The sequence below is a fragment of the Anabas testudineus genome, chromosome 9 (genome assembly GCF_900324465.2).
Source record: "Anabas testudineus chromosome 9, fAnaTes1.2, whole genome shotgun sequence".
In the NCBI taxonomy this organism is placed as follows: Eukaryota; Metazoa; Chordata; class Actinopteri; order Anabantiformes; family Anabantidae; genus Anabas; species Anabas testudineus.
The window spans coordinates 14,008,467-14,020,809 of record NC_046618.1 but is presented as its reverse complement, the minus strand read 5'-3'; the positions used below and the strand labels follow the sequence as shown (position 1 = coordinate 14,020,809).

Sequence of the window (12,343 nt, the reverse complement as noted above, 5' to 3'; positions counted from 1 at the left end):
ATGCTCAGATTGAGGCATCAGGCCAGACTACGGTGCTACGACTGTCCAACCTGTCCTCGCTCGACCACAACAGCAAAATCAGCTGCATAGCTGAGAACATCGTAGGAGGGAAGGAGTCCTCTTTGCTGCTGGATATACATTGTAGGTTCCCCCTTTGGCGGGCAGCCAGGCCTTCAGTGTAGATTAATGTGCACAACCATGTACTACAGTCTTTAAATCAGAGTCTTAAAACACAGTGGTTCCTTTATCTATGTTTTAATCAGTGTTTTTGCATTCTTCTCTAGTTTTATCTTTGAATTGCACTTTTTCCTTTCAATTGCTTTCTTTGTATTTGCTTCACTTCTAAAGTCTTTATTCTCTGCTTTGACCTCAGTTGCTCCCAAAATCACTAAACTGAGTGATGCGATCGCAGACCATCACTGGTGCATCCCATTCAGCGTGTCGGGTAAGAGAGACACCAACATAATGCTTTTACTGATTCTTTGTTGACCATTCTCTGATTTAGTGAAGTAGTTCTCGCAGTTTTACCCACAACAATAACAACACAGCTTCATTAAACCTTTCAGGAAACCCAGAGCCGCAGCTACAATGGTTTCTGGATGATAAACCGGTAACAGAGGGACGCTACATCCTGACCATGATCCATGACATCACAGAGAGAGAGTACCATGGCTGCCTGCAGCTTGACAACCCCACACACCTCAACAATGGGCGGTACACGCTGCTAGCCACCAACAAATATGGGACAGACAAAAAAGAGGTGACGGCTCACTTCATGATCGGACCTGGTGAGGAGTAGCACTGCACAATTTGATAATCAGTTTTTTTGTTTTAATAGATATTTCAAGCACAATAACTTAATTCAGCTTTTTGTCGCTGTGTTGCTTTGTGATTTTTCATTGGATTTTAGTCAGTTATCAGTTATTTGAACAATACAAGTTATTTGTAAAGTTACCTTGGTTTTGGGAATTATGAAGTTTTCTTATTATCGTCATATTTTGACAGCTTAATAAAAAATGTCTTTTAGCCTGAGGTGCAAATGTTTCTTTTCATGTTTTTCATCTGTTCCTTGACAATATGACAGAACTGAAGAAACCAGTTACTGTAAATTTAATTTTACAGTTATTCCTCATCATCTTTTTGTAGAGTCACCTCTGATTGTTTATTTATTTAGTAAACAGGGACTTCCTTTGATTCCTTTCTGCAGAAGATTCCCCCTTTAGACTTTTAAAGCACCATTCTCTCACTGATGCTGTCTCACAGCCTGATTGTGAGTCTGCTTACTGTATTTGAGTTTTGCATTTTGGAAAATGTCCACAGACTGTTAATGAGGGGTTGATTGTAGTTTGCCATGATGACAGGGTGTTTGGTATCTGAAAGTGTTGCTAATCAGAAGTGTTACTTGGCCATTTGATTAAAGGAAAGATTTGATCAAATATAATTGTTCTGTTTTTGTCCCATTGTGCAGGAACTGAGAAGGAGCCTTCGTATTATGGTGAGTGATTTATTCAATAACTATTAATGAATCTGAAATTCTAGCTTTCATGTAACAGTGTATTTATAGTGTCAGCTTATGATAAATACTGTGTCTAACATCACTCACTTTTCTTTTTTTTTCCCGTGATATTTTGGGGGGTGCATTGGATACTGTACCTATACATCCCTACAACTGGGGATTTTTCATTAGCTTGTGTTTTTATTGTAATACGTTTTAAAGCTCATGAACGGGCATGACTCATAACATTGTTACTGTGGTGCATGTCAACGAATTTACAATGAATTTACAATTTTAAATATTGTATGTTTATGTGTTTTGAACTTACTTTCTATCTGTTGTCTGTTTCTCCAATGTCTCTTCTGCAGAACTACCCACAGGTACTACCATGTCTTTTATTTACTCACTCTCAATCACCAACATCTCACTGAAATGAACTAACTAAACACCATCTCTTGTAGCACAATTATCTTTCAAAATTCAAAATAACTTTTGAAAAATCAGTCAGCAGAGGTACACTCCTAATTTACACTTGCAAATGATGAAATACAAGGATTTATATATTAGTTTTGCAGGTTTTGATTTATTTGAGAATATAATATTTCCCTGTGTCCCATTTTATTGTCCTTTATACATGTCCTTTAAGGCTCTGTATAACTTGTTTTGCAAATATAGATGAGGCCATTAATATCATTATCATTTTTATTATTATGTCCTAACTTCAGCTCTACAATACAACCACTATTCTTCTTTGAATGTCTAGTATCAGTAACCACGTTGAACTAAATTCGCCTGCTGTTAAGTGATATGAAGGCAGATGTCCACAAAATATGTTGTATGCATATTTACACAAAACATTTTGCGTGTTTGTGGTCACAAATCCCTACTTGAGTAGGCGTTCTTCTTTATTTAATTCTCTCTCTGGCTGTCCCCTGCATCAACAGAGGGTGCTCCTGTGGACCCACCTGAGGACCGAGTCGCTGTAAGTTCAGTCTCATTGTTTTCTCCCCGTTCTATTTCTTCGTACACAGTATCTGTCAACTGTTCAACGTTTGTGCTTGTTTCATTTCGTTTATTTCTATAATCTGTCAAGAAACGCCTGAGCTGCGTCTGTTTCTTAATGTTACAAGTAAATTAATGAACCCAACACAATGAACATAGAAGCAGTACTCTAGAAAATCTGGGCAGTGACATAAACACGGTCTGTGGCCTGTACCTCTAGATGACATTTGGCTTTGTGCAGCTGTTGTGTGTGTTTTTTCCTCTCTTCAGTGGTTTATAATGATGCTTTCTCATTGTACAGGTGTACGTGGTGGTGGGCATTGCTGCTGTGGCCTTTACTGGTTTCCTTCTAATGCTGGTTATTCTCAAGTTTGGTGGAAACTCCAAGTTTGGCATCAAAGGTAAGACTCCTGTCTTTTATCTCTGATGTTGTGATCCACTACGTGGGGAAAGATGATCAGTTGAAGTTAATGTAAAATGTGACAGTAATTGCTGAAACTGGATGTCTAGTTTTTCTAAGTTTTGGATAAGTAGAACATGAATATCTCCATAGATACACAGCTGCTGTTTGATGGAGTTTCATTGGCTGTTTGTGCTGCTGGTGAATAACTTGCATGTTGACTAACTGAACTCATGTGGACTTGGTAAAACTACTATGGCAGCCATTGTTGAAGTCTCCCATTACACAAACACAGTATACTGAACACACACATTCACTATTTCCGCTTTTTACCAAAAACAATCTTTACAATAATATGAGACTTTTGCAATGGCTGCAAGTTTAACCTGTTTTTCATTGTCGTATTTATCGTACTTACTACAATTTGTGTCTGTTCTACTCATTTTGACACTTGGCTGATATTTTTTAGTTCTTTGTGGACTAATAACAACTCTTCTATCACTCCTCTCATTTTTACATACATAATGTTGTTTTTGTGAATATACAGTAGATCTTAAATGTGCCGTTAAAGAGCTGTCAGCAAACAATTCATTCTAACCTGAAAAAGACCCAAGTGAGTTAATTTGACATTAACTCACTTTGTATTGTTTAAAGATACAGTTGTTTTGAGAAATAAAGAACTTTTTGACACATTTCAAACATGAATTAGTGCTGAATAAAAGCCTAGTGTTTCCACTCAGAGTATAGGACAAGAAGACAGTACACAATAACAAATAGGACTGGTTTTTGACTTTTCCAGTTTGGATCAGAGAGGCTAAGAGTGACGCTCTCAATGAATTAAACTATGTTTAGGTCTGGGGTTGATTAATAAGCTTGAGTTGAAGATTGCTCCTACTCCTCCACCCCGACCTGTGTTTCTAGGAACATGATAATTAATGTGACTTGGGGGGGGTTTGACTCATTCAGACGGACATATACTGTACATTCTGCTGCAGCCAGGTTTCATTAAGACAAAATAAATCCAAATGTTGGTCAGTTATCAAATCATTCACTAACAGGGATTTAGATGAGAGAGACCTGATATTTCACAGTCCACATTTGGTTGTCTTCTTTTACTTTGTTCGTGAGAGGAGTCGTCTTTATTTTTACTACGTTTATATTAATTATTCCTCTTTTGATATATATAATTTAGGTGGTTGGGGAGCAGACACTGTCTGTATGGGGTTTGGTAGTTTTGGGGGGGTTACAGCTGTAAGGAAACTGCATAGAGGCATGTAAGATTTCAGGGTTTAGGTCATCTAATATGCTCGGCCATGTTTTTAGAGAGTTGAGACGCACCATCTAAATTGGGATGGATGCCGTCTCTTCTAATCAGCCCAGGTTTTCTCCAAAACGTTTTCCAGTTGTCTGTGTAGCCCACGTTGTTTTTCAGGACACCACTTAGACAGCCAGCGGTTAAATGACGACATGCGGCTAAACATGTCATCGCCGGTCAGATTGGGAAGGGGCCCAGAGAAAAGTCCGACATCATTTTAGGAAAGTTTTCGCTAAAGCAATTTACCATTCAAAAAAGTGAATGCAAATAGAGACACAGACTCAACAAATGTGTGCGCAGTTATGCATTTGACTCTCAGTTGTACTCTTGAAGTGCAGTATTTTGGCAGTGATTGATTTAGTTTTCACCCCAGAGAGCAGGAGTGGATGACAGATGGAGCAGCTAGTATATACATTGTGTGCATGTGTGTGTATGTGCGTTTGTGTTTATGGTCTTGTGTGTGGTTTCCTGTTTCTCCAGGAGAGGTGAACAAGGTTGTTCTGAAGGAAATGATCCCTCTAATGCCTCTTAGCATCCCCTATACTCTATATCTGTATTTGTGTGCACCTGAATGTGTGTTTTCTTGTACTGCACATCTAAGCATTTTTACATGTGCATGTACAGTACTTCCTTTCGTGTGTAGGAGGTTAGTTCACGTTACAGGTTTGCCCTTCTGATCGCTCCCCTTGAGTCTTTATCCTTCTCTCTTTCCACTGCCGACTTCCTCTCCCTATGTGGTCTCATCGTCATGCTCCACATATATGTGCCCTGCAGCATATTGACATTGGACTGAGTGTGTGTGAACACAGAAATTGCGAGATAGCGGAGACAGTATGAATAGCAGACTTAGATGGACAGTTGGAGGGCTGTGAGTAATCCAGCGCAACAGTTGTGCCCAAATAACTGCTGTTTGTTTGAAAAGTCTGCACGTTTCCTAGACGGGATGGATGACCAAAGTTCATCTGAACATAATTATGTCCGCAGATGGCAGCACACTATCAGCACTAATCTAAAACAAACACGGCAACATTTTCTTTTCTTTTTTTTTTTAATGATAAACACATGCACCGAGACACACAGGCAGACAACACACCCACATGAACACAGTCAGTGCTGATGATGATGAACTTGTGATCAGTAAGTGTGAAGACAGCGTGTAAAGCCTCGTCCCGTATTGAACAGGTGCACATGAGGAAAGTGCAACCTGCCTCACTGACTCTGAATCACTGTTCGTGCCTTTCTGACAGAGTTCAAATCTGGAACTGGTTTACATTATTTATACCGACTGCATTAATCTGCTCCTCTCTCATTAATAACACATGGGCAACATTTGGTCCAGGTTACCCCTCACACTCACTTTGCTGCTTCTTCACACACACACACACACACACATGCACAGGATTGCTAGTTTAAATACTGGACACAGCTGTGAATGGAGTTAACTGAATGGGAATCATCTAAACTCTTGCGTCTGACTTGAAATAAGAAACTAATGATAAAGCTTAAATAAAACACTGTAGAACAGCTATACAGTAGTTGTTGCTGAAAACAAATGCTCATTTCTAAAACCAGGAGATCCAGCAATGTTGGTGTTCAGTTTTTTCGGGTGTTTACCAGCTCCTTCAGACGGAAATATCTGGCTCTTGAGCTGCTAAATGCTCCACTATGTTCACCAGCTATTTGCTAATTTTATCTGTTTGACCGAAACCAGCTGCTGCAGCTGAGAGAGGTGAGGTTGAACCAAAGCAGTAAAGTTGCAGGACACTAAACCAAAACTATGAGTTTAAAGACGGTAAAAGTCTGACGGGAACTACTGTGATTCCATGAGTTGTTAATGTTGATTAAAGCTGCTTTACGTCTCACACCATCATCATGTTAAATGTGCGTTAGTATTAAACTGCCGTCTTTTACCACATTTAATGGAGCAGAACAGAATTTTATCCATGGTGTAAGTACAGCATGTTCCAGGTTATCTGGACAGTCTTAGGACGTTGATGCAAACAATGAGTTCATAAGAGAGAACAGGTGTGCTCTTCCAGCAATAAAACACAGCTGGGTGCTCTGGATTTTTAAAACAGTGCCACCTACATTCTCCAGAACAAAATATTCAAAAAACAAAAACAAAAAAACACCTCAAGTATCAGCCATTAAAATAGTTTTTGAATAGGATCCAGTTAAGCTCTCAAAGTACACTTCAGCCACCTTTAAATAAATAAACAAAACATAGCAGAGTGTACCATTACATCTCTTGTATGTCGGTGTAGTGTACTATGTAATATTTCTTCTAGCATGGTTTCTGGCTGGAGTTTATGGCAACGGTTCATAAGAGTGTTTTTGATTTGTTCACAACATTGATTGTAATCTGTGACGGAAAAGCTTGTGGAAAGGATTTGTTTCCCTTTCTCTTTCTTTTTTTTAAATTTTATTTGAGCTCAACAACAGACCAGGATTTATTTTGTGTTAAGTATAATGTACATATGATCACATACAGTGGACAGAAAAAGTATGTGAACCTTTGCATGTCAGTCATAACACACAACATCATGACAGTCGACTCCTGACAGGGAAAACACATCAGCTGGTGTATTTCAGAGGGGGAAGGATGTAGCAGCATCGATTTGTGTTTATGCCCTCGAAGCACCTGTAAGGAGGGAGGTGTGAACGTAAACCTGAGTTCGAATGCATGAATGGGAGGGAAAATATCAGGACGAAGAAAAAAAAAGAACTGAAAGAGAACAGTAAATGTGAAGTGGAGAAAGTGAGAGACAGACGGAGAGGAACAGATAGCTAAAATTGACAAGGAGAGGGAAAACCAGCAAGGAAGTGAGAGCAGTCAACAAAGACCGAAAGGAAGCGTGAGAGAGAACGAAGACGACACCATGACTGAGAGAAAGAAAGCAACGGAAAAAGAAAGTCCTGGCCTGTCCACTTATGAATGATTCATCATTAGCACAGGTTTCAGTTTTCTCCTCGTTTGGTTGAATTGCACGCCTCCATCTCTCTCCTCCTCTTCTCTCTCTCTCTCTCTCTCCCTCTCTCACGCACACAGCTCCTCACTTCTGATCGATTGATATGACACCCTCAAGGTCAGCAGAACTCCATTCTAGGCCCAAGGCACTACTGAGCATGCTCAGAGTACCCACCACCACCACCACCACCTCCTCCTCCTCCTTTTCTTTGTCATCTCTCTATAGAAAAGCTTTTTCTTTTTGCAAGTTGAGGTTTTGATTAACACTGCTGTCAAAAAGTAAGATGCAATTCACTAACTTAGTAAACTTAAGTTTAATTGAATAAAAATTTTACATACTGTAAATATGAGAGACATGTTTAAAGCTTAGTTGTTTGTGAAGTTTGAATGACATCCACATAGTTGCTGTAACAACTTGTTTGCAGGTTAGTTGAACATATGTAGATCTAATTGAACACAAACCAGTCACTAACAAATGTTCTACAGAAGTTTCTTATGGGAGCTAAGACACTTTGCACCGGAATATGCTTCAGTGTACACCCTGATAACCCTGGTTAGTACAATATTATCATAAGAAATAGAACCAATGGCTCTAGTTGGAAGTGGACAAAGACGAAGGCCTCAGCCCTGGTGGCGCTTATATTTGTCTTTGCATCTTGGAGCTTGGAAATATTTTAAGGAACACTTTTGACGCTGGGGGAAGAAAGGTCTCTTATTGCCTGTGGCGGCTCCCGAGGGCAGTGATTGTTTGTGCTCTAAGAATTAGAAGCTACTGTTTTCCAGCGTGAAACATTGCCTCAACACCTCGTCTGCACTAATGCTCGACTGCAGCATTTGTTTTTATACACACTAGCGTCTACATGTGATTATTTTCACTGCTGTTACTTAATCGTTCTGAATCCACATTAGACATTTTAGAAATTCTGGTTTTGATTTCAAACTTGCTCTCAGAAAAACCCACATCTCTCTTCATTATACCTTTACTTATAGATTCCATTGCGTTCTTCTTGCTTTTCAGCAGCTGTTTCTACTGGACCATTTGAATTGTCTCCCAAACAGGCACCATTGAAATGTTTCAGAACCCAAAAGGACGCTTGACAGTTTAGAAGCTGTAAAGGATCATTGTTTTCTGAAGTTTGAAAAGTTGAAATCTCTGCTTATTGTGTAAAACTGAACAGAAATGTTCCCTGAATGCATCGTTTCCTTTTGTTCTCTCCATAGACTGATGGCAAGTGCTCTAATTGTTGAGACTTTGAACATTCTTGCACTTGTTTGGATAACGACACTGGGCTGTCACTGTGTACTCACATGACAGCTCTTTTGGAAATGTCCCATTGTGGCAGAATTTAATTTTTCGGAATAAACTGATTGACTACATAATCGAAAAAGGTTAATCATCTTGTAAACCACTTCCCAAGATTTCATTTTGTATGTGAGAAATCAGACTGAGTGAAAAACCGTGAGTGTTTGTGTCGGATAGTGACCGTGAGTTGGTGTCGCTCTCTGTTCTCCTCTCTGTCAAGGAGTCCATTGTGCAGCCATACATCATTTCCTGTCTGGTATTGGTCTGACCTTTGCAAACAGTCAGAGCAGTGAAAAATTTGATAGTTGAAACTGGGAGTGCAGTGTGGGAACAGTGTGCGTCGTGTAGACGTGTAATTTCAGCAATGCACAGATAAAATTATTTCAGAGCAGCAGAGGATTCAGAATTTTTATCCATTTTGGAAATAGAGAGATTTTTAAATTTGATTATTCTCCAATTCGCAAACAAAGTACTTGCGTGACATCATTTTATTTTCCCATTTAAAGCCCCCGTGCATACTAGACCACATAAATGGATTTTAAATGGTCACCTCAGGGTCAGAAAACGTACTCAGCACGTGCACTATTTGCATATTTATCTACATATTTCATACATTAAAGAGACCAAAGGCTCGGATGTGAGATTTTGTAATGGCAGCTCTAATTTCTTAATGGATATTGTTTTTCTTGCTCTTGGCCTCTTAACATGAATCAAACCAGAAAGAATGGTTTGCACACAAACATCATCATAATATGTTGCAAAATGATGTATTATAATTGATTGTTGGAAAATATTTATATAAAAAAAAATCTTACAGTACAGCTGTTGCTCAGATGTTTCCCGATATTGTCTTGGCAGCATAACTTAAATCATCGCTGCCACTGTTTCCACTGAACTGAGCGATCAACCATATGGAGCAAATGATTTAATCTGTAAGAACACGTAGTAAAATATTTGTGATTTAATTTTTCTCAGAAACACAAACAGGCTTTGCCAAATTCTTACATGAAGCCCAGTGGTTTTATCAAAGCAAACATTCCACTGAACAAACGAATAGAAAATGATTTTCACATATTAGCGTGTCGTGGTGTGAACTGTGCTGTAATCCTGAGCACACATGCTACTTTTTATTTTATCACGCTTCAGTGTTTGTAAAGAAGTGAAGCATGTTCTCACATTTGAAGCCTCACAGTGTAATGACTCTTTAGTTGTATAGTTGTAGTCTGAGGTGTGAGCTCTGTGTTATATATACGACCCTGTGCTACAGTTCAACAACTGTGTAATTCTTGCATGTTTTAATGTAGTTATTTATTTTTTATAATTAAAATTATATATATAATTTTGTATTTAATTATTTTTATTTGTATTTGAATTTAACATGAAAACATTAAATTTACTTAGCGTGAAAATGAGCAGCTAAGGTTTGAGTATGTTTAATCTAGTTTATCTACCACTGTCGCCATTTATTTTGTTGAGTTATTCACAACAATTACAATGACCGTCATAAAATTTTAATCGCAGTAGTAAACTGACCTGATTGTTTTACAGAAGACGATCGTCCACGTCCATAAATCCATGTTACAGCTTATTTAAAGGTCAACTTCGGACATGTTAGAAATGCTTCCTATGGTTCTAGTTTGGGAAGATTTCTGTATCCACGTTTTTCAACATCCCTTTCCCATAATAAAATGTAATGTACTAACTGTAATGTCACAGCAGGTACACTTGGCAATAATTTCACTGCTTTACTACTTTAAACCTGAGTAGAATAATTAATAATAGTACACCTTAATTAATTTGTTGATTATATTTTGTATTATTATTCTGAATTAACTGGTAACTAAAGACATAAAATAAATGGGCAGTAAGTTCAACATTTACCTCTGATATGTAGCAGAGTAGAAGAATAAAGTAGGAAAATACAAAATAAAAATGTACAATATTAGCTGCTTCTGTTTTCTTGTAATATGAAATTAGTTATTTAGGTTTGAGGAGGTCAAGTCTAAGTCTTAATAAAGTCACAAAGTCCAGTTAACTCAAAGTCTTATTGTCTTGTTTGACTTTTTGAACTTGTGTCATCAGGTTTGAGATCAAGTCATGTGAGACCACACCTCTGGTATTTGTGTATGTAGACATTTCCGCTGTGTGTACCTGTACATCATGTCAGTGATTGTTTTCCTCTGAGGACTTCTGTCACTCCTGTGAGTTTGTGTACATCTATGTGGCTTTTTCTTGGCAGTGCAGCGAACGTCTGTATCATACGGTCTATGTTAATGAGGTTTTAGGTATTGATCAGCACCCAGTCCTGCTGCACTAAGGCAGACACTGAAGTTGCCAAGAGACAAACACACACGTACCCGCTCAAGTTTTCTTTAATATATATGAGGATTGGGGGAAACTCCCTGTAAAATTTACTGTGCTTGGTTGGTTCTGTGGTGAGTCTTTGTGCATCTGTGCAGCATTTTCCACACAGCAGGGAAGAAGAAGAAAAGAAGGTAGGGAGCAGCACTAGAAGAGATACAGAAGAGGGTTATTGATGGATCAATTGATTGTTTGTCTGTCCATACTGAGCCAGGATGCCTCCATCTTCTTGGCACTGTCTTCCCGTCACTGCTTAGCGCTACGGTCAGCAGCTCTGCTCTGCAGTGTGGGGAGATGGAGATCAGGGGGCACACGTGAGTGACAGGGTAAAAGTATGTGTGTGAAGGATGGAGAGAGTTTAGAATAAGGAGAAATTAATTGATCTGTTTTACCTGGGAGGCAGGTCAATCAGAGCTGTTTTGTTTTTTATTTTGTACCAAGGCTTCAGATTCACATCAGGCCAGTTGGATTTATTACTATTTCATGAAGTTCTGCCCATGATCTAGTGCCAACTCTCATGTTTTTGCTGAGATGTCCACATTTCTTCAACTGCATAGTCCTCAGAACCAAACCAGAAGCAGTGCAAAGCTGACATGCCCAGAAAAAAATTATTTTCTGAGAATGTTCTGGTTAAACAGATGTTACTCAGACTAAAAATTATGACAGAAAGCATGTTTTTCTCTAGATTGAATACTGGTATATTTATCTTTAAATTGTAGATACAGTGATGGGGTTCTCACTCATTTATATTTGTATATTAGTCTATGTGAGAACATGTTTTGTAACAAAAATAAATGTAAACTAAATTATGATGCAAGATATTGATAATAATAATAATAATAATAATAATAATAATACAGTGCTTGCCTAACAACTTCATTAGTTTACTGAAAATGATTCTAATTTAAAATTTGCTACAAGCTGCAATGAAAGGAGGGCACAGCTGTGGGGATGTGTGGTAAATAAATGCACTACATTTGGGGGGAGATGGAAGATAATGAGCACATGATTGTGTGTGAGGGTAAAAAAAAACAAAACAACAACTGTATGTGACAGGCAGTGAAAGAAAACGTGAGGGGTTTTTCAGTGTTTGTGTGTCTGAGAGAGAGATCGGAGCCCTTATTGTTTTCCCTCATGCACCAGCAGCTGTTCATAACTGTATGACGTCTCACAGCCAAACCATCCTCATACAGTGCATCTTCTGCAGCCTAGGTTTAGATTAGGATTTATTACTATATTTCCTATGGTTCGATGTCAGGATCTCGCCAACCTTTAACCTCTAACTTTAATGCCCAAATAGGTTGTTGGTCCCAACTCTCTCATACATGTATGACCTATATGAGTAATGGTTGTGTGTGTGTGTGCCCCCACAGAGACAGCCACCCCTTGCACTCCTTCTGGCATCATGTGCCAAAATGGTGGCAGCTGCTGTATGATGGCACCAAAATGGCAGCTGTGGTGTACTTGTTTTGATCTAAACAGTCAACAATGCTGAACAA

At 38.6% G+C, this 12,343-nt stretch overlaps 1 protein-coding gene across 2 annotated transcripts in view; it reads left to right on the top strand.

Moving 5' to 3' along the window:
- Nucleotides 1-12,343, top strand: part of ntrk2a (neurotrophic tyrosine kinase, receptor, type 2a) — an 86,306-nt gene that overhangs the window by 13,481 nt on the left and 60,482 nt on the right. For both annotated transcript variants that reach the window (XM_026343180.1, XM_026343179.1), the window contains exons 7-13: nucleotides 9-141; nucleotides 374-445; nucleotides 567-788; nucleotides 1,469-1,495; nucleotides 1,864-1,875; nucleotides 2,440-2,477; nucleotides 2,799-2,898. In XM_026343180.1, the coding sequence (XP_026198965.1) occupies nucleotides 9-141; nucleotides 374-445; nucleotides 567-788; nucleotides 1,469-1,495; nucleotides 1,864-1,875; nucleotides 2,440-2,477; nucleotides 2,799-2,898 (604 nt within the window). The remainder of the gene's footprint in view (nucleotides 1-8; nucleotides 142-373; nucleotides 446-566; nucleotides 789-1,468; nucleotides 1,496-1,863; nucleotides 1,876-2,439; nucleotides 2,478-2,798; nucleotides 2,899-12,343) is intronic.